General features: G+C 46.7%; 1 protein-coding gene across 9 annotated transcripts in view; it reads left to right on the top strand.

The window, feature by feature from the left end:
* Positions 1-22,829, top strand: part of PHKA2 (phosphorylase kinase regulatory subunit alpha 2) — a 91,332-nt gene that overhangs the window by 50,304 nt on the left and 18,199 nt on the right. For all 9 annotated transcript variants that reach the window (XR_012429813.1, XR_012429811.1, XR_012429812.1 and 6 more), the window contains 9 exons: positions 3,302-3,409; positions 5,765-5,843; positions 8,775-8,909; positions 9,589-9,698; positions 10,848-10,992; positions 11,246-11,324; positions 13,172-13,341; positions 14,491-14,664; positions 22,547-22,635. Coding sequence is in view for 5 of the 9 variants with exons in the window: in XM_005593095.4 (XP_005593152.1) it covers positions 3,302-3,409; positions 5,765-5,843; positions 8,775-8,909; positions 9,589-9,698; positions 10,848-10,992; positions 11,246-11,324; positions 13,172-13,341; positions 14,491-14,664; positions 22,547-22,635 (1,089 nt within the window). In the remaining 4 variants the exon portion in view is untranslated. The remainder of the gene's footprint in view (positions 1-3,301; positions 3,410-5,764; positions 5,844-8,774; positions 8,910-9,588; positions 9,699-10,847; positions 10,993-11,245; positions 11,325-13,171; positions 13,342-14,490; positions 14,665-22,546; positions 22,636-22,829) is intronic.

Raw genomic sequence — 22,829 nt, 5'->3', positions numbered from 1 at the left:
GCGTATCACTTTGGGCCATATTTCCATCTAAAAGGAACTATTATGTGTTAGATCACTGAACCAGTTAAACCAAGTAGAAAATCAAAGGAAGGAGTTTCCATGAGAAGTAGAATGTGCCATTGCCAGAAGCATTCAGTTTTTTGCATTTATATCAGCCCATCTGGTTCACTGGGTCCCTTGAGGTGGCTGCTTGCTCCAGGTGGGCTCACCAAGCCCCACCAGCCTGGACCCTTAGCCCTGAGCTCCGGAATGTTGATGACTTCTCATCCCAACATGAACCAACGGTCCACATCATCCAAGCTCTCTCAGGACCGATTTTGTTCCAGGGTTAAGGGCCAGACTTTGGAGAGGAACTAGTCTTCTCTCACTCTGCAGATCAGTCTACGGAGCCTGCTAGGGCTGTGTTCCCTCTAAGTGTCCTCAGCCTAGATCCCCTGCAAATAAATGTATTCCTTTTAGTACACATACTGCAGTGTGTGGGTTGGCACGGGGCTGGCAGTGGGGGCTGGTACCTTCCAGCAGCCACATGTTCATATCCCCATTCAGGTCGCTCCTTTCCCAGTACTGAGGCATTGGGGAAAACAGAATTGGTAATGAGAAGTCATTTGGAACCTGGAAGCAGAGCAAGGGAAAATAAATGCCTTCAGGGTGGTTTTACTTCTTCTGTGGTAGAGAAGAGCTGTCCAGTTATACTAGAGGGACGTTTTACTGACTCTGGTAAATGCCAAGTGTTAAAAGCTACCCTTTTCTTTCTTGCTGATGAACAGTGCTGACTACACATTGAAAAAATTACTCTGAGCCGGGCACGGTGGCTCAAGCCTGTAATCCCAGCACTTTGGGAGGCTGAGACGGGCGGATCACAAGGTCAGGAGATCGAGACCATCCTGGCTAACACGGTGAAACCCCGTCTCTACTAAAAAATACAAAAAACTAGCCGGGCGAGGTGGCGGGCGCCTGTAGTCCCAGCTACTCGGGAGGCTGAGGCAGGAGAATGGCGTAAACCCGGGAGGCGGAGCTTGCAGTGAGCTGAGATCCGGCCACTGCACTCCAGCCTGGGCGACAGAGCCAGACTCAGTCTCAAAAAAAAAAAAAAAAAAAAAAAAAAAAAAAAAAAAAAAAAAAAAAAAAAAAAAAAAAAGAAAAAATTACTCTGTGACTTTCTCTCTTCTAAACTCCACACTGACCTTTGGGTTTCTGCTTGTCATTACAGTGTCCTCAGCATGTTCACGCTGGTGTGCTAGGCACCGATTTTGCACACTCTTTGACACTGATTGCATTTTGTATTGGCTCCTTCCGGTTGACAGCTGGGAAGGTTCATTAGTCACATCAATAACATGTAGAGACCACTGGGAAGGATTTCTGGACACAGGGCCACCACAGGCCCATGTGGCATCTGTGTGCAAATTAGATAAAGGGCCTCAGGGTAGCCGCAGCCCTGGGCCAGGGTGGCATGCAGCTTGGATGTGAGCCCCACTCATTTCCTCAGCCGGATGTGCTTGCGTAGGGCACCACAAGGCCCTCCGTGGACAGCTGGAGACCAGTGAAAGTGTCCCCGCAAACATGGATTGAGCAGCCGCTCCATGCCAGGCACCAGACTAGCTACTAGGGCACAAGGGTGGCCACAGCACCAGCTCTGTCCCTGTGAGCTTGCAGGTTAGCGGGGGCCAGAAAGGCTGGTCCATGAGATGGAGGGCAGCCACAGCAGAGGCGGCAGCAAAAGCATGGCACCTTTGAGGACCTGTGGGCAGTTCGGAAGGACCAGTGTGCAGAGAGGCGGAGAGGGACACCTCCATGCAGGGCAGGAGGTGGCTCATGGGTGGGAGGAGTGCAAAACCAGGCTGTCTTGTAAACTGGACACCTTGTCTGCTCTCTATTGAATATTTCTCATTCCAGATATCTGCATTCTTTTTTTTTTTTTTTTTGAGACAGTCTTACTCTGTCACCCAGGCTGAAGTGCATTGGCGCAATCTCGGCTCACTGCAACCTCTGCCTTCCAGGTTCAAGTGATTCTCCTGCGTCAGCCTCCTGAGTAGCTGGGATTATAGGCATTCACCACCATGCCTGACTAATTTTTGTATTTTTAGTAGAGATGGGGTTTCGCCATGTTGGCTAGGCTGGTCTCCAACTCCTGGCCTCAGGTGATCTGCCCACCTCAGCCTCCCGAAGTGCTGGGATTACAGGCATGCGCCACCATGCCCAACTTTTCAGTCTTTCTTAACACGACTTACATTTCAAGTAGTTTTAACATACTACCTGATTATCACACAAGTAATTCTGTACACTACAAAACATCTAGGATTCTGTAGAAAGAAGAAAACGTTATCTCTAATTCTACCACTCAAAGATTATGACATTTTGGAGAATCTCCTTCCACACTATTATCCTATTGGATTATCTGATCACTAATGACATTTAATTCTGTTCAGTTCATGCACTTAAGTTTTTCTTAAATGTTTACCACTATTGAAAAAATTTAAAATTTAACTAAATATGTTAATAACATCATTGATTAATCTGCAAGCAGAAGATGAGTCCCCTCATGGTGTGATGTTCCCCTTGGGAGAAGGATGGTTCCTATTTCCTTTGGTTGACTTATGTTTTCTGGAAGAAAACAAGTGGTCACTGACATTACCCCCAACCAGTGATGTGATGACTTAAATGTCTAAGTCCAGCATGGAGTTTAGAAGAGAGAAAGTTGCAGACTAGCTTACAATGTGCAGCCAGCCCTGTCCTCCAGAAAGAACACCAACGTTTATTTTACTGAGACGGAAGCCCCCCAGTGGGTTCAGCTTTTTGAGGCCCTGAAGGGGGGGTTGCAGGTTAGTAGGTCCAAGTGTTTTTCCTCGGCAAATAGTGCCACCTTCTGGCGATTCTCTTGCATTAGGCGCACAGTTTATAAACCCCTAGGGATGGCTCCAGCGATGCACCACCACAGCTGGAGGCTGATGTTTTCCATCATTTCACCCATCATGCAGCCAAATGTAAGCATGAGCCATGACAGTTTCCATGGCCAGAGCCATGCACGAAGCAGGCAGGCCAGGCATCCGGTGCTGGTGGCCTTGCGTGTGCCTGTAGGAAGAGCGTTTGTCCAGAACCAGGCCGCAATTTGACTTCCACCTCTGCTGCTTTATAGCCTTGCGGCCCTGAGGAAGGGGCTTGCTCCCCAACCTCCTGGCGCCTGCACAGAATTGGCCTGGAGGATGAGTACCATTTCATAAATCCTCAGTGCACTTCCCAGGGTCAGGTATTGTGGCCATTTTATCCTCTGACTTTCTGACTTTGGATTTGTCTCTCTTTCCAGGTAGATGAAGAGTACAAGAATCCTCACACGGTAGACCGAGTTCCTATGGGGAAGGTCCCTCATCTGTGGGGCCAATCCTTGTACATCCTCAGCTCGCTGTTGGCAGAGGTAGGGAGCTTAATGGCCTCGCAGACTGGAAACCATGTGATTGAAGGTGCAGGGAACCCCGGAAGGGCATAGGGACTCTCTGCCAGGGGTGCGTGTGGATGTCTTTTGCATCTTCATGCGTTTAAGGTCAACTGGACCGTGTTGGCTCCAGGGCTTGACTCCTGGCCTTGACTCCTGGCCTTGTGTGTCCATATTTCCATTAAACCAGCTCAGGTCCATGAGGTCCCAGCACTCCCCTTCACCCCCTGCCAGCATTCCCCTGTGGCTAGAATCTCTTCCAGTTGATGGTCAGAGGAGCTGGAAGCTTCTCGGCCAGGATTGTTGGCACATCTGATCCTAGAAGATAAAAGATTTGGGAAACGACTTGATTGGCCCCTAGCTGCCCCTGCTCCAGTCCTAGGCGCAGGAAGCACAAGGACCACAGATTTCTACAGAAAGAGGCGGTGGGCCGGATTTTCTGTGGTGAATTTTGTGTCAGGTGTTCCCCCGGACAACCCGCAGTACCCTTCCTTCTGCAGACAACTGCCTCTTGACTCCTTTCTTTTTGTTCAGCATTGACTTGTCCCCGGGCTTTTGTTTTAATATGCAAATACTTTGGAGCCCCCTCAAATGAATCTCCCAGTCCTCAGTGTGAGTGACCTTATCAGATGGGCTGTTGTTCCTGAGAGGGTCCTGCCCAGCTGAGTGCTTTGGCTGGACCCGGGGAGGCAGGGAGGGGAAGGAGCCCAGGGAAGGGCTGAGGGGCTGCCAGGCTCTAGTAAAGGCGGAAGGGGCGGTGGGTCAGCATGCCACCAGGTTCCTAGAGTGTCAAAGCCCAGGATGAAAGCTACCACTGTGGAAGCAGCCCTCAGGAACTCTGCCTGCCGAGCTGGAGCAGTTGTTTTACGGGTACCTCAAGACTCCCCGGTGTCATGGTCATGTCCTTGGAGTAGGGGCTGTGTCTTCCACTCCTGTCTTTATCAGTAGGGAAAACGCATATATCTCCTTTGAAAGCCAGCCCTGTCTCTCACTAGTTCTCTGACTCCGGGCAGGTCTCTAATCTCTCTGGGCTTCGGTTTCCTCATGTGTAAAATGAAAAGGTTGGACTTGATCATCTCTGCGATACCTTCCAGCTCTGATTTCTGTATCAGTGAGATGGGAAACGAGTAACTCCCCTCCCCTACTTTCTCCTCTCTGATGTAAAGGCTTTCTCTGGGCCCAGCACTAGGTCCAGTTCCCCCTCAGAACTCCCAGAACACCTTGATCCTCTCTCTTAGGGCTCGGATCATTTGTAGAAAGTACAAGGAGGTACATATTCAAAGAGAATACTTTGCAAGGGAGTGGGGGTGGGGGGACCAAGTCCCCACTCAGCCACTTCCCTTGGGTCATTACCTTGGTTTCCCCACCTGTACAGTGGTGATGGTGGTAGTGTGGGGGCCAAGGTGTTCCCCTAAAGGTTTGATGAAAAATCACTGACATGAGGCAGATTGATTAATAAGAAAAAAGGGCATGCAGATGTACTTAACATGTATACATAGGAGCCTTCAGAATGAAGACCCCAAGATCTAGGGGAAATTTTCCATTTTTATGCATAGTTTCAACAAAATATGGACAGCTATGTAGAAATGTGATTAGACAAAAAGGACCTGATCGAATGCTAATGGACCAGGTGGGGAAACCCAGTGAGGCCTTTCTGTGCAGAACTCCTTCCTTCTGGGGGTGGGGCAGGACCCTCCCTGGACTGGGGCCCTTATGACCTACAGCCAAACAAGGTATGTCAGGGAACTTTTTATGGCCAGTTTTTACAGAGAATATTTTTAGGTTTTGTGGCTGGCTTTGGGGAAAAAGGATTCTGGTTTCTATGCCTGCCTTGGGGAAGAAGGATTCTAGTTTCTGTGGCACCTCCAGAAGAATGGACTGAGAGAGGGAGGCAGGAGAAGGTCAGAGGAAAACTTTTGCTTCTGAGGCTGCTGCTGAGGTCTTCATTTTGGGGGTGTTGTTTTCTGAGCCCCAAAAGTAGTACCTACCTGTCAGGAGGCATAAGTGTGACAGTGCACATACAGTGGCTCAGCACAATGCCTGGCATGTTACTGAGAGCTCAGAAAGTATTGGTTATCATTCTTTTTGCTCATACAAGATGGTGGCATATTCGACGAGCCCTAGAGAGCTGGGTGCAAAAATGCAATATGTTTATCAGTGGCAATTTGAATGACGTTACTCTGTTTCACAGAAAATAAGCAATTGACTCGAAAAATATAAAGAAAAAAGTCTTGACTATGTTGAGCCCCAAAATATTTCATTTTCACATCTCAGGTTAAGATGAAATTTTAGTTAATCTATATTTCATGGTGTTAATAATGCTCCTCTTTTCCATAGGGATTCCTTGCCACTGGTGAAATTGATCCCTTAAATAGAAGATTTTCCACTTCAGTCAAACCTGATGTTGTAGTACAAGGTTTGTGAGCGTGTTTACTATTCATATTTAACTTTGTAAAACCAATGTTATTTTAATTCAGATGGTTGCCTAATTTCTTGTTTAATTTTTTTTTTTTTTTTTTTTTTTTTTGAGACGGAGTCTCGCTCTGTCACCCAGGCTGGAGTGCTGTGGCCGGATCTCAGCTCACTGCAAGCTCCGCCTCCCGGGTTCACGCCATTCTCCTGCCTCAGCCTCCTGAGTAGCTGGGACTACAGGCGCCCGCCACCTCACCCGGCTAGTTTTTTGTATTTTTTAGTAAAGACAGGGTTTCACCGTGTTAGCCAGGATGGTCTCGATCTCCTGACCTCGTGATCCGCCCGTCTTGGCCTCCCAAAGTGCTGGGATTACAGGCTTGAGCCACCGCGCCCGGCCTAATTTTTTTAAAATGTGTATGTGCCTATGCTTTAGCATGTAGCAGTTCTGTGAGATGCGTTATATAACTCAGTGGCTCCCAAGGCAACAGAATTCTTCCCAACCACAAAATGACTTTCTATAAAGCAATTGTTTTCTTGAATATAAACCTTGATTGCAACTGGGGCACAAGTGATTCATTGCTTATCATCTTTCATCATCGTTATTCTTTGAAAAATAGAGCCTAAGTCTGGTGAAAACTCAGAACCCAACTGAGGGTCATTCATTCCTCCCTTAGAGTCCTGACGTCTTTCCGCCTTTCACCTGTGTCCACCTTTCCTCTCCCTCCTCTCCAGCCAGCCCTTCTTCTGGAGAGGGAGGAAACCAGCCTGGGCTGCTGCTGCCCTCTGCCTAGCCAAGTGATTTCACCCTTCTGTGCCTCAGGGTGCCAGGACTTGAGCTCCCTCACTGGGGCTTCCTAAGATGTACTGAGGCTGCAGTGGGGAGAGTGCTTGCTGTAGTGCCTGGCCTGTGGTGTGCGCCCAGGTGGAGCAGTTCTCTTCCTACCTTCCCTCTTAGGGAGGAGCTGGCAGTCCAGTAACATTCTGTGCCCTGCAAAGCACACCAGCTAATGCCATAGCACATTGTATGTACACTGTATTGCCCCTGAGGCTGTACATTTCTTAATGACAAGGTCCGTATCATTCTTGCAGTTTCTATGTTGATTGGCACATACGCACCCATATGTTGAAAACAGTGATTGAACAAATGACAAGCATTTCTCTGTGGCCACTGGCTCATTTTGCTTTGGGGACTCATGCTGTGTTGTGATGAGCTGATATCACCCAGTCAATAGAGCCACGAGATACACCTGTCACAGCATTCTGATTAGGTAAAGTTTGTGATGATGATCATCATCTTCACCTTACACACGAGGCTTAGACGTTAACCCGCTCCCTTAAGGACCCACAGCTGGCAGCTGCAGGTGTGAACCCATTCCTGACTTCCAGGTGGACTGATCCAGCTGGACTCCATTGTCCCTGCTCTAAGTCAGAGCATGTCCTGCTAATTCTTCCCTTGAATCTATTAAGACCGTTTTTCCAGCTGCAGTCTGGGACACTTTAATGGGTGTTGACCAACATTTGTTTAATAGAACAGTGTAGAAATTCCCAGAAGGTCAGGCACAGAGTAGGGGAAGTGCAGTTTCAGAAACTTTGCCACATCCAGCTGCACAGATCATGAGGCTCCCAGGTCTCCCCCAAAACCACTGCACTAAAGGAGTTACTCCTACAGAGAGTGGCTGCTGGCGTTTCGATAAATATGGAGTCAAGTCATGCCTGTCATTGGAAGCTTTAGAAGAGACAGGTGTTAAGGGAAGCCACCCAGCCAGCCCTGCATGGCTGATGTTCCCATTTCTGGAGGGCCTGGGAGTTTAGGTTTCAGTCCATGTGCAGCTGTAACTGGCCAGTTGAGCATGCAAGGCTTCCCTGGGGGCTTGTTGTGAAGGTCAGATGAGATAATGGATATTAAAATACTTGAAAAGGCATCAAGTGCTGTGTAAATATAAGGAGGTGACACTCAGCTCTCAACTGCATGTGTATGTATTATACTTTCCGGCCCCACCAGCCTGTGATTGTACTTAATAGTAGTCAATCCTGCACTGCCCTGAGCCTCTCCAGCTCCCAGAGGGCTCCGCCGCAGCTGGACATGGCACCAACCTTTCTCCCTGTGGCCGTGCTCCCCTTTTCCAGTCCCATCCCTGTACTCCTTCCCTTTGCCACAGCACTGTCCCTTCTCAGAAGGCCAGCAGTACTAGTACAGCAGGTGCAGCCTAGCCGATCCTGGGTGGTCCCTAGTGACGGCCTCCCTCCTCCATGGGCCCCCAGGTCCCAGGCACAGTCAGCTCCCTGCCTGCTGGAGAGCCAGGTGCCCAGGCTCTCCCACCAGAGATGGGGCCCAGGCCAGCCCTGGGGTGCTTTTTCCCCACCAGTGGGGCCCTGTGTGGGAGTTCTGAATGGGCCAGGCTGCTCCACTACCACTACCACAGACCCACTTTGCTTTCTCTAGAGGGAAGGATGTCCCCTCAGAGCATCCCCTGCCAGTAGGCGCACCCATTTTACTCTTCTTTTCCCCGTCCTTTGGGAGCAGGGGCACAGGCTTCTGGCATCCCGTAAGTGGAGCTGTTTCCACTCCTGACCCTGCACGAAAAGGGACACCAGGCAGGTTTAGAATAGATGCAGACCCAGAGAGAGGCAAGACATTACTTGAGATGGGACATTTTGGCTTGGGACTTATTGAGGACAATTTCTAGAAGTCTCCTATCAGACTATCTCGCACGTTGAGGGTACTTGATAAATAGGCATCAAGGTTGTTGAGAGGTGGCAAGGACAGAATGGGGAGGAGCAGCAGGACGAACACTGTCATTTCCAGAGCCAGTCATTGTGTGGAAGAGCATGCTAATGTGTATGCCAGCAGGCAGACGAGGGCAGTGAGGAACACGTGTCCATGTGAAGAGGTAAGAGTCATAAGCTAACGTTCATTCTGTGTTCTTGTTCACAGTTACTGTTTTGGCAGAAAACAATCACATTAAGGACTTGTTGAGGAAACACGGGGTAAATGTCCAGAGTATCGCGGACATTCATCCAATTCAAGTCCAGCCGGGCCGGATTCTTAGTCACATATATGCCAAGCTTGGTAGGTTTGGGGAAATTACCTGGGCCTTTTTGGCATGGGGGCATCTTGGTTCTAGATTTGGGGTCTGAGGGAGACTGTGATATACATAAGTTCTAAAGACTTGGACAAAATACTAAAGCAGGTGGTTCCACCGCTTTGATGTGAAGAGGAACGGGCGAACCAGCACGTTCTCACACCCGTTCAGTGGGCACCATCGCAGGTGGCCAAGCATTCACCAGATCTGTTGTAAAGTAAGGAGCCACCTTGGAGAATTTACAATTGGAAAAGTCATTTGTGTCTTGATAATGCTTCTCATATTTACCTTTAGTATCAGAAAATGCTTATTTACACATGAAAATGGGAGGAGGTTCTCTATGCTTTTTCTAGAATCTGACTTTGTTTACTATTATGGCTCAATACTAAATAAATCAAAAGTAAACGTTCTATAGTCCTTTTAGTAGTTTTATTCCATGCAGTTCCAACCGGGTACTGTTCATACACATTCATGAAAAAAAGAGGGGTGGGATTTGTTTTAATATGCAGCTTCGTGCCATTTTAAAGAAGGATTATGGCAGTAGAAGAACTAAGCCCCAAAGTGGGTTGTCTAATCTAGAAATAAGCTCAGTCTTAGCCTGAGTTGCCTGCATTACTTGTTACCATATTTCCTCTAACTCCGATTTCTCTTTTACTTTTCAAACAGGACGAAATAAGAATATGAATTTGAGTGGGCGACCGTATCGACATATTGGTGTCCTTGGAACCTCTAAACTATATGTGATTAGGAACCAAATCTTTACTTTTACACCCCAGGTGAGGAGAGCAGGCCAATGAGCATCTTTTTTTTTATTAAGTTCTCTTTGCTGTCTGGTAAGCTTTTCTCCTGTGCATATGACAGAATTCTGCGTGCGTGGGTTCAAATAGAGACATATGAAACGACACCCAGTGCCTAGTACAAGTCTGCCCGTAGTAGGTGCTCGGTAAATGCTGATTGAGACAGGTGTGCCATCACTTCCGGTCATGAATATTAGTGAAATTCAGACTGCTTTAGAAGTTTGCTGTTGACATGTCACTTGACTCACAGCCCTTGTGCCCCTAATTACAGTCATACAGTCATCTGTTACCCTTGTGCAAGCTGTCAGACCCTCTGTGTGACACACAGCCAGGCTGATTTTCTGGGCACACCCCCACTTACTGGGCTACTGAGTGTACTGATTATGGAACTTATCTGCAGAGCTTTGGTTTCCAAAGAAAACTAGTCCTGTGGAAGTACATAAAAAGGTTTTTCACCCATTTGGGCAGCTAGAAAGACCAACAGTGGGATCGCTTTGGCAGCGTGGGGCACAGCCCCCACTTACCTGTGCACAGGGTTGATCATGGGGTCTTGGGTCAAGCTTCCGTTTCATCCTAGCCCCTGCTGCTCACTGAAATCTTGCAAGCTATTTCCCTTAGTGACAAATCTCAGTCCAGAGCTAAGCATGCACTAGTCCAGAGGCCAAGAGAACAATTTGATTTGTTCTCAACATCAGGCAGCAGTGTCTTTAGTTGACATTAACCAAAGCCGTCAATCAGGTAAACAGGGCGTCCACCTCTCACCTGCTCACAGTGCCCCCACTTGGAAAGCATTTTCGAACCCATAGCCCTGGAAGGAGCAGGAATTAAGGAGTTATTGATTTGCTTTCAGAGACAGCGGTGTTGGGCAAGATGCTTAAATCCCCATCTGAGGAGCCGAAAATAAATCTAACAGTGCACCTCTCCCTTCTACTCTACAGCGACAGCTCCCAGGCAGGCAGCAGACTGATTTGTCTGATCTTGAGCAGGGCAGCCCCATGGCTGGGTGGATTGAAACCAGTACTGAGCCTCTTGTAATAAAACCCCAGGATTAGTGCTGAGCTGAGTTGTCAGCTGGTGTTTCCAGGTAAACAAAGGGTGGCCGTTTACCCAGCCTCTTCTGACTTTCAGTTCACCGACCAGCATCACTTCTACCTGGCCCTCGACAACGAGATGATCGTGGAGATGCTAAGGATCGAGCTGGCCTACCTGTGCACCTGCTGGAGGATGACGGGCAGACCCACGCTCACCTTCCCCATCAGCCGCACCATGCTTAGTAACTCCAGGGATTTCAGCAGGCTCCCTCCTGCCCCAGGGGTGGTTTGGGCTCTTACAAATGTTTAAAATGGCTCCCATGGCCAGAACTAAGCACTGAAGGGGCTTCTTAGCAGTTTGGTTTCTTATCTCAGGAATCTTCTATGCCAAAAATATTTTAATTAGATGGTGTTGATGAAAATGTTTCAGTGCATAAGAAGGGGAAAAAAAAAGTCTTCCCAGACTAAACTAATTCATCACTTTTTTTTCCTTAGCAAATGATGGCTCAGACATTCATTCTGCTGTGCTTTCCACAATTAGAAAACTAGAGGATGGATATTTTGGAGGAGCCAGGTAATTTGTGATTTAAAAAAAAAAATAAGAGTAGCACTGACCTTTCTTAAAGTCCTTTGCTGCCCTTGTCCCATTTTTCATATTGATTGTTGAACCTAAAAGCATGCAGTTTTAGAGTAAGCAGGAAGGTAACACTTCTCTAATCCAGTCTCCCATGTGAAACTTGGCTCATCTCTGAAACAGCACGCAGCTGGTATCTTTTAAGCTTTACTTGCACCAGGAGGCCTCAGACATAGGGAGGTGAACCATCAAGTCCCTCTGAAACGTCTGTTCTTGGAACGCATGTATGGAATTCTGTGTATGTTTCTGTTAAAAGGTGTGGAAAGAAATACTCAGTGCCTGGGATCCGGCAGGTGCCCAATAAACGCTCCTTGCACCGACTTGAATATACTATCACCTTAAGATTCATTTGCAGGACTTGGCAAATTCCTTAGAGCCCTTAGAGCAGAGCACCTGAATGAGTCTGCGTAGGTCACTGTGCCCTCACCCCCTGTGGAATGAGCCCCCTTCTGGTTTACAGGCCCCAAGTAGGGCAGACGCGCCCAGGCATTATGCTTAAGCACCTCGAGTGATACAGGGCTTGCCCTCCAGGAATACCCCTTCCATTTTTGTGCCCTCTGCTGTCACAAGGCAGAGGTCTTCTCTGTAGTGTCTATTCTCTCATCTCCCTCTACCCCCTAGGATATACCAGAAGGGCCCCAAGAGAACACTGTGGACCAGGCACGGGGGCTCACACTATAATCCCAGCACTTTGGGAGGCTGAGGCAGGCAGATCACCTGAGGTCAGAAGTTTGAGACCAGCCTGGCCAACATAGCAAAACCCTGTCTCTACTAAAGATACAAAAATTAGCCAGGCATGGTGGTGCACACCTGTAGTCCCAGCCACTCGGGAGGCTGAGGCAGGAGAATCGCTTGAACCCAGGAGGTGGAGGCTGCAGTGAGCCAAGATCATACCACTGCACTCCAGCCTGGGCGACAGAATGAGACTCCATCTCAAAAAAAAAAAAAAAAAAAAAAAGAGAATCTCACGTGTAGCCCAGTGTGGCTTTTCCAGGACTCAGGGAGGCTTCTGTTTGGTCCCTGATGGAATGCCAGTTGCTAGAACTTTTGGAGTTGAAGTCGCCCTTTCTTCTCATATCCTCTCACCCCAGGGACACTGCTACCACAGCAAAGTCACTCATTTTTTACAAATTATGGTTAACCACCTTGAAATCGCTCCCAGCGTGTGGGGGTGGACCTGCAGAACCTCAGAGCCCAGGCTGTCAAACCCAGCTTCCAGGTTTCATTGGAACTGTGCCCAGCCTAAAGTGATAGGGCCACTCAGGACTTCTGCTCCAGTCTGGGGATGGCTTCCCCATCGAATTCCTTCTAGAGGGAACCTGACCTCTTCCATCATAGCACCCCTGGCCCTATGTGATGGTGTTTCATGGTAGGGACTCATAAATAATGGAACGAGTGTGCCCAGAGAATCACTGCTTCTGGGCCAGTTGTTTTGGGGGAGAAAAACAAAACAAAAACATGGGTTGGTTGTGTTTAAAAGCAGTTTGCTCGATATGTTTTGTCAAACGGTTGGTTGGTTCAGTAAAGTAGATTCGTATTTGTGTTGGGAGTAAGAAGTCAGTGTGATTCATTTGGCTTTTAATATGCTGTGCGCGTTCGCTTCATACTTGCTATTGAATTTTTGTGTGAATGTCTTGGCTGACCGCTTATATGGGGCAATCTGCAGAGTAATATATGTATTGATTCCGGCAGAAGCACCACATGGTTGTGCAAAAGTCTCTCAGTGATTCATAGTGGAAGGTTATCCACACACTACCTGTGTCCCTAACCCGGTGTCTTCTTGGCAGAGTAAAATTAGGGAACCTTTCGGAATTTCTCACCACATCGTTCTACACGTATCTGACTTTCCTGGATCCAGACTGTGATGAGAAGTTGTTTGATGATGCCAGCGAAGGGACTTTCAGTCCTGATAGTGATTCAGATTTGGTAGGATATCTGGAAGACACCTGTAATCAAGGTATGGCTTGAAATGCTTTTGTGGGTAGTTCGCTGAATTTATTTAAACTTTAGCATTGTGATAAAATTGCCGTAAGACTCAAATACAGACAATGATTGATAAATAAAAACAAGGAAAAATGAAACAAAAAAGAGGCTTCTGAAACTTGCATATATTAAAATGAATAAAATGCCAGTTTAAAAACCGAAACTGCAAATGATGTCCTTGAAAGTGGGACATTTTTAAACCTAGAAGGACAAAGAGTTTCAGGAATGGGGACTTTTTTTGTTTTTTTTTTCTTCTCTCTTTTTTTTTTTTTTGTAATTGTTGTTGTTGTTGTTGTTGTTGTTTGTTTTTGAGACAGGGTCTCGCTGTTGCCCAGGCTGGAGTACAGTGGCATGATCATGGCTCACTGCAGCCTCGACCTCCTGGGCTCAAGCAGTCCTCCCACCTCAGCCTCCCAAGTGGCTAAGACTATAGGCCTGCAGGGAAGCATCACCATACCCAGCTAATTGTTTTACATTTTATAGAGATGGGGTCTCCTTGTGTTGCCCTGGCTGGTCTTGAACTCCTGGGCTCTACTGATCAGCCTGCCTCGGCCTCCCAAAGTGCTGGGATTACAGGCAGGAGCCACCGTGGCTGGCCAGGAATGGGAACTTTGCACAGAATACATACATTCTGAAGACAGAAACATACTGCTTGAATTTTCAAAGGAGTGGTAAAATGATCTAGGTTTGGTTGGATATGAGTGATGAAACCCTATGGACATAACATTTCTCATTTTGAATAAGGTTTTGAGGTGATCTGTTTTTCACTTTTAGATAGTAGTTGGAATTAGGACTGGGAGTTCCATAAGGCTTAGCTCATTCATGACAAATTAAAACAAAAAGCCCAGACTTCGGCTGCTATCCTTCACGCTGTCCTTCAGGCTGTCTTACAGTTCATCTTGGGAGGACGAGATGTAAACACTCTCTTGACCGGTAGTTTTGTTTTCCTTGGATGAAGTTTTTCCAAACAGTAAACTTCTACATACATACATTATGTCTGTAAATCTCTTTTTACTCTTTGGGAGTGAGTGGGAGTGCAAATATCAACCTGCGGTCACTATTGTGCAGCCATATTTCTGCAGCTTGGTTTCATTGGCTCTTTTTCTTGCTTGTCCAATTACAGAAAGCCAAGACGAACTTGACCAGTATATCAACCACCTTCTGCAAAGCACATCGTTGAGGTCCTATCTGCCTCCTCTTTGTAAGAACACAGAAGACCGCCATGTCTTCAGTGCTATCCACTCCACGCGGGACATCCTTTCTGTGATGGCAAAAGCAAAGGGTTTGGAAGTTCCATGTATGTTATTAACTCTTTTCTGCCTGTTAAAATACCTTCTTTTATCAAAGTAATGCAGGGACATAATTTAAAAGCCAAAGAATCCTAGAAGACAACAAAATGCCCCCCACATCCTTCTACTTAGAGGTAACCACTTTCAACTCTTTTAGCTCTTCTGGTATATACATATCTCCATATTTCTCAGATAATGTGTGCATACTGCTGACTTCACATGCATTGACTTGATTCGGTACCTGTTGACTTTTGATTATGTGGGTAAGGATCTGGCTGTCTTAAATCACCACTCTTCTGCTTCACTCCCCCTAACCCACCATGGAGTTAAAGTTTAGTTAAATCAGTATTCACTCTTTATATCATTGTATGTACGCAAATATTATTTCCAACTGAGCATTATAGTATACTCTGATTATATTCCCATTTTTACTCTTTGTTTTTTCGAAAGGTAAAGTTGCCCTGGCTTTTCATTTGCTTCGCTTTCTTTCTACATCTCCCAGTGGCCTCGCAATACAAATTTCCACAAGCTCAGTCGTATCAGCGAATCTCTCAATTCCACTGCCTTTCTTAGAGTCCACGAGTCTCCTTCTATCTGGGCTGACTGCGCTCTAGGCCTGTTGCGTATGTGTCATCCTGGGAATTTCCCTGGCTTGTCTCCTTAGTTGGATTCCCTGGTTCCTGAATCTGTTATGTTCCCCTTTCTCAATGTATTCTTCTGTTTTGGTGGAGCACATTCTAGAATAGTTTCAGTAGGTTTCAAAAAAAAAAAAAGTGAAGTGGAAGAGGGCATGGTAGTGACAGCTCTCAGCTTGCTTGTTTTTGAACTGCACTGCCCTCTGCCCCCTTCTGGTTTGGTTGCCCTCAATGTCTGAGGTGCTTTTCACCCTGGGATCTTCCCTGGAGGCTTCCTTTACTTGTCTCCAGAGATGGCTCTCCTGTATTCTGTATCCCAACTCTTCTTTCTTGGTTCACCCTTACTTTGATAGAGGACATGCAGTAGTTTCCTGAGAAATAGCACACAGTGGGTAAAATTATTGAAACCTTGCCATTTTAAAAATGTCTACAAATGTTCCAGACTCATTTGAGAGTTTGGCTGGGTATAGAATTCTAGATGGAAAATACATTTTCTTGGCTGGGCATGATGGTTCACACCTGTAATCCCAGCACTTTGGGAGGCCGAGGCGGACAGATCACTTGAGACCAGGAGTTTGAGACTAGCCTGGCCAATATGGTGAAACACTGTCTCTACTAAAAATACAGAAATGAGCCAGGTGTGGTGGCCTGTGCCTGTAATCCCAGCTACTCGGGAGGCTGAGGCAGAAGAAGCAGTTGAACCTGGGAGGCGAAGGTTGCAGTGAGCTGAGATTGTGCCACTGCACTCCAGCCTGGGTGACAGAGCAAGACTCCGTCTCAAAGAAAAAAAAAAGACAAGACATTTTTTTTGCAGATTTTGAAAGTATGACTTATTGTCTTCTTGCTATCAGTGTGTTGGTGTTGCTGTTGAGAAATCTAAACCCGGCCAGGCACAGTGGCTCATGCCTATAATCTGAGCACTCTGGGAAACTGAGGCAGGAAGATCACTTAAGTCCAGGAATTTGAGAACAGCCTGGGCAACATAGTGAGACCCCGTCTTTACAAAAAATAGAAAAATTAGGCATGGTGGCACATGCCTGTAGTCCCAGCTACTTGGGAGTCTGAGGCAGGAGGATCACTTGAGCTCAGGGAGGTTGAGGTTGCAGTGAGTTGTGATCACATCACTGCACTCCAGCCTGAGTAGCAGAACAAGACCCTGTCTCAAAAAAAAAAAAAAAAAAAAAGCCCATTCTTGCATTGCCATAAAGAAATACCTGAGACTGGGTAATTTATAAAGAAAAGAGGTCTAATTGGCTCAGGGTTCTGCAGGCTATACAGGAAGCATGATGCTGGCATCTACTCGGCTTCTAGGGAGGCCTTAGGAAGCTTCCAATCATGACGGAAGAAAAAAGGGGAGCAGACACTTCACATGGTGAAAATAGGAACAAAAGAGAGTGGCAGGGGAGAATGGTCACACACTTTTCAACAACCAGATCTCAGATGCCTTGTGAACTCAGAGCAAGAGCTCTCTCATCACCAAGGGGATGGCCCAAGGCATTCATGAGGGACCCACCCCCATGATCCAAACACCTCCCACCAGGCCCCACCTCCAACACTGGGGATTACATTTCAACATGAGATTGGAGTGAGGTATTCAAACCATATCAGAAATCTAAACCCATTCTGATTTTTGGTTTGTTTGTTCGAGACAAGAGTGTCACTCTGTCGCCCAGGCCGGAGTGCAGTGGCACGATCTCAGCTCACTGCATCCTCCACCTCCTGGGTTGAAGCGATTCTCCTGCCTCAGCCTCCCAAGTAGCTGGGATCACAGGCGCACACCACCACGCCAGGTTAATTTTTGTATTTTTAGTAGAGACAGGGTTTCACCTTGTTGGCCAGGCTGGTCTTGAACTCCTGACCTCAGGTGATCCACCCTCTTGGGCCTCCCAAAGTGCTGGGATTACAGGCGTGAGCCACCGTGCCCGGCTCGTTCTGATTTTTGATACTTCAAATATGAGCTCTTTTTCTCTTTGAAAGTGTTTAGGATCTTCTCTGCTCCCAGCTTCTGACATCTCAGTGCTGCACCTTAATCTCTATCTCATGTGTTTTCATCCATTGTGTTGGATACACAATGGGCCTTTCTAATCTGGAAATTTGTTTTTCAGTCCTGTAAAGTTTTCCTAAAAAGCTTCTTGACTCATTTCCTTCCCTACATTTTCTCTGTTCTTTCTTTCTGGTGTTTCTGTGATTCCAAAGTTGACTTCCTGAAGAAGACTTTATCATTTTTTTTCCCTCTGTTTTCCATTTTTCTGTCTGTCCTGAGAGCCATTGTCTCAACTTTTTCTTCCATCCCCTCAATTGAGCCACTTTTGCTATCACATTTTAAATCTTTTTTCCCCAAATTGCATCTGTTTTTGTTTCATGTTTACAATATAATTTCTGGCCGGGCGCGGTGGCTCAAGCCTGTAATCCCAGCATTTTGGGAGACCGAGACGGGCGGATCATGAGGTCAGGAGATCGAGACCATCCTGGCTAACACGGTGAAACCCCGTCTCTACTAAAAAAATACAAAAAAATAGCCGGGCGAGGTGGTGGGCGCCTGTAGTCCCAGCTACTCGGGAGGCTGAGGCAGGAGAATGGCGGGAACCCGGGAGGCGGAGCTTGCAGTGAGCTGAGATCCGGCCACTGCACTCCAGCCTGGGCGACAGAGCGAGACTCCGTCTCAAAAAAAAAAAAATACAATATAATTTCTTGGCCGGGCGCAGTGGCTAACGCCTGTAATCCCAATACATTGAGAAGCCGAGACAGGCGGATCACTTGAACCCAAGAGTTCCAGACCAGCCTGGGCAACATAGCAAGACACTGTCTCTACAAAAAAATAAAATTAGCCAGGCGTGGTGGTGCATGCCTGTGATCCCAGGTACTTGGGAGGCTGAGGTGGGAGGATCGCATGAGTCCAGGAGGTTGAGGCTGCAGTGAGCCATGATCATGCCACTGCACTCCAGCCTGGGTGACAGAGCGAGACCCTGTCTCAAAAAAATAATAAAAATACAGTATAATTTCTTTTTTTTGAGAGAGAGAAGGAAAAGGTCCTGTTCTGTCACCCAGGCTGAAGTGAGTGGTGCAATTACGGCTTACTGCAGCCTTCACCTCCCAGGCCCAAGTGATCCCCCTACCTTAACCTCTCAAGTAGCTGGGACCACAGGTGCATGCCACCACACCCGGGTAATTTTTATTTTTATTTTTGTGAAGACAGGGTTTCGCCATGTTGCCCAGGCTGGTCTCAAACTCCTGGCCTCAAACAATCTGCCCACCTTGGCCTCCCAAAATGCTGGGATTACAGGCATGAGCCACCATGCCTGGCAATTTCTTATTATTCTAAGAATATTAATGGCAGGGCTTTTTGTTTTGGTTTGTATATACCCTTTTTACTCTTTGAATGGTTTCCATGCCCCCAGGTCACTTTTTCCGGTTTGCTTAGGTTTCTGTCTTCCACGTGAGAGTCCTTCTTCCAATGCCCTGCTCCTCCTCACTTACCTGGTCATGAATGAGAATCTCCAAGCCCATGGGTGGGGCTTGTTGACTCAGAGTTATTTGATTTCCCAGAGATACTCTACAGTCTCTTAGTGGATTTCCTATTTCAAGGATTAGGATCTGGTTGCCTGGAGCTATATAGTTACTTATAATTCCCTTGAGGAATGTATCCAGGCCTTCAGATGTGCTATTCAGCAGCCCCCCTCTCTTTGAGCCCCTTCCTCTTTTACCCTCTTCTGAGTGACCCTCCAGTCTTCTGTCAGAGTGAGTGTGAGTGAGGTGCTCATCAAGCTGGGTGTAGTTGAAGCAGGTGTCCAGGGAGCTCACTGCTTCTCAAATAGCTTCTCTCCAACCTTCCTTGTCTTGGACACTCCTTCTAGGCCCCAGTTCCAGAAGCACATGGCGCAGCAGGCCCCAAGGACTTTTGATGAGCCTTGGGTGTAACTGACCAGCTCTCGGATTTCTCCACTGCAGACTTGGGAATTGGTTGCCTCGTATCAGCTGAATCACTTATCTTTCATCCATCAGCTTTCCCGCTTGTGAAATTCTGTTCCTGTGGTCGTCTTTCTTGTTTTTCTTCATTCTCAAGGATTTGTCTTTTTTAAAAAATACATACAGTCATGCACCACATAACTTTTGGTCAGTGGCAGACCATATATATGGCAGTGGTCCCCTAAGATTATAATGGAGCTGAAACCTTTCTGTCACCTAGTGATGTCGTAGCTGTGGTGACGTTGTAGCACCATGCACTGCTCACATGTTTGTGGTGATGCCGGTATCAACAAACCTCCTGCACTGCCAGTCGCATAAAAGTCTAGCACATACAATTATGTATGGTACATAATACTTGATAATAAGTATGTTGCTGGTTTGCATATTTACTATACTATACTTTCATCATTATTTTAGAGTGTACTCCTTTTACTCATTAAAAAAAGTTAGCTGTAAAACAGCCACAGACAGGTTCTTCAGGAGGGATTACAGGAGAAAGCATTGTTATCTTAGGAGATGACAGTTCCATGTACGTTACTGCCCCTAAAGACCTTCCAGTGGGACAAGCTGTGGAGGTGGAAGACAGTGAGATGGATGATCCTGGCCCTGTAGAGTCCTAATGTATGTGTTTGTGTTTTCATTTTTTAAAAAAAAGTTTAAGAAGTAAAATTAAACAATAGATCAAAGCTTATAGAATAAGGACATAAAGAAAATATTTTTGTGGGCCGGCGACGGTGGCTCATGCCTGTAATCCCAGCACTTTGGGAGGCCGAGGTGAGTGGATCAGGAGGTCAGGAGTTCCAGACCAACCTGGCCAACATGGTGAAACCCCGTCTCTACTAAAAATACAAAAATTAGCTGGGCGTGGAGGCGCGCGCCTATAATCGCAGCTACTCAGGAGGCTGAGGCAGGAGAATTGCTTGAATCCGGGAGGCGGAGGTTGCGGTGAGCCGAGATCGCCCCACTGCACTCTAGCCTGGGTGACAGGGTGAGACTCCATCTCAAAAAAAAAAAGAAAAAAAAATATGTTTTTGTACAGCTGTACAATCTGTGTTTTAAGCTGTTATTACAAAAGTCAAATTTTTAAAAATTTAGGTTTATAAAGTTACAGTAAGCTAAGTTTATTTAGTATTAAAGAACACTGTGTGATGAATTGAATGCAGTGTGAGTGTAGAGTATTTATGAAGTCTACAGCAGTGTCCAGTCATGTCCTAGGCCTTCACATTCACTCACCACTCACTTACCCAGTCACCCAGAGCAACTTGCAGTCCTGCAAACTCCATTCATGGCAAGAGCCCTATAGAGGTGAACCACTTTTCATCTTATATACCATATTTCTTGCTCTGTCACCCAGGCTGAAGTACAATGCCATGATCAGGGCTTCCTGCAGCCTCAATCTCCTGAGCTCAAGCGATCCTTCTGCCTCAGCCCCCCAGTAGCTGGGACTATGGGCATGCACCACCACACCCAGCTCATTGTTTTTGTTTTGTTTTGTTTTTTGAGACGGAGTTTCGTTCTTGTTGCCCAGGCTGGAGTGCAATGGCACGATCTCAGCTCGCCATAACCTCTACCTCCTAGGTTCAAGTGATTCTCCTGCCTTAGCCTCCCCAGTAGCTGGGATTACAGGCATGTGCTATCACACCCAGCTAATTTTGTATTTTTAGTAGAGATGGGGTTTCGCCATGTTGGTCAGGCTGATCTTGAATTCCCAACCTCAGGTGATCCGCCCGCCTCAGCCTCCCAAAGTGCTGGGATTACAGGCAGCAGCCACCACGCATGGCCTACCATTGTTTTTGTTTGTTTGTTTTAATTTTAGTAGGGATGAGGTCTCACTATGTTGCCCAGGCCAGTCTTGAACTCCTGAGCTCAAGAAATCCTCTCACTTCAGCCTCCCAAAGTGCTGGAATTACAGGCATGAGCCACCATGCCTGGCCTGTACCCTATTTCTACCATACCTTTTCTATGTTTGGACACACAAATACCATTGTGTTACAGTTACCTACAATATTCAGTACAGGAACATGCGTACAGTTTTATAGTGTAGGAGCAATAGCCTCTATCTAAACTACATATGTAGTAGCCTATACCATCTAGGTTTCTGTAAGTACACTCTATGCTGTTCATTAGTGAAGAAATTGCCTAATGACACATTTCTCAGAATGTATCCGTGTCATTAAACAATGCATGACTGTATATATTTTCTATAATGTTAGTGGAGGATTGGAAGGAATTAAAATTACGATGTGTATTCAATTCACAAGTATAACCTGGAGGTCTATAAATGCCTTTTAAATATGCATTGTCTTTACCTTGAAAACTTCCTGTTCTCCTGAGATGACATGCTATAGCCCGGAAGACAGAGATGGCTTAATGAATTAATATTGATAATGATAATATCCAGAGGTGGTTGAAAAACAAGCCCTGCTGCCCGGCAGTGGCAGAATGAAGTGCATACTGGACCGGAAGCCCAGACACCTTGATTATGGGAAGCCACCTTGGACAAATGGTCTACCCTCTCTGGGTCTCTGTTTCCTCATCTGAAAGAAAAAGAGGTCAGGCGAAATCACTTCTGAGCTTCTTTCCATTCCTGGGATGTTATATCATTTTCCCTGAATTCCAGGAGGGAAAAGCGAAATCCAGTTCTCAAAGCAAGATCTATGCCCTGCTCACTTCTTATCCCCAGATTTAGCACATGAGGTAGCTACATGATAAATTCCTGTTGAAGCTAAATACGTGATCTTTCCTTCTGTTGGTTTGTGTTAGATAGGGAGCAGCCGCCATACTTCTCAAAAGAAGTATTGGCCGGGAACGGTGGCTCACGCCTGGAATCCCAGCTCTTTGGGAGACCAAGACGGGTGGATCACCTGAGGTCAGGAGCTCAAGACCAGCCTGACCAACATAGCGAAACCCCATCTCTACTGAAATATAAAAATTAGGCCGGGCCTAGTGGCTCATGCCTGTATCCCCAGCACTTTGGGAGGCTAAGGCAGGCAGATCAGCTGAGGTCAGGAGTTCGAGATCAGCCTGACCAACATGGCGAAACCCCGTCTCTACTAAAAATACAAAATTAGCTGGGCGTGGTGGCGCATGCCTCTAATCCCAGCTACTCGGGAGGCTGAGGCAGGAGAATCACTTGAACCCGGGAGGCAGAGGTTGCAGTGAGTCGAGATCACACCAGTGCACTCCAGCCTGGGTGACAGAGTGAGACTCGGTCTCAAAAAAAAAAAAAAAGGAGTATTTTATTGTTTTTCCTCCTCAGAATAACTGTCTTTATTCTTTTGTTTTCCAGTTGTTCCCATGACTTTGCCGACTAAAGTTCTAAGTGCCCACCGTAAATCACTGAATCTTGTTGATTCTCCTCAGCCACTCCTAGAAAAGGTAAAGTATATGGAACAGCTTTTTTTTAAAGTATGGTGTTCTACAATGCAGGATTAGTCCCCAAACTCTTTCAAATGGCTAAACTCAAAAGAAACAGCATATTTCTCGATATCCGGGACCTTTTGGTTTAGAAGCTCTGGGCTTGGATGCGAACCCAATCACTTCATTGTCTGGAATCTGACTTGTATCAATAT

Source organism: Macaca fascicularis, chromosome X (genome assembly GCF_037993035.2).
Source record: "Macaca fascicularis isolate 582-1 chromosome X, T2T-MFA8v1.1".
Classification (NCBI taxonomy): Eukaryota; Metazoa; Chordata; class Mammalia; order Primates; family Cercopithecidae; genus Macaca; species Macaca fascicularis.
The sequence above is the reverse complement of the archived record's forward strand: the minus strand, read 5'-3'. Positions and strand labels throughout refer to the sequence as shown.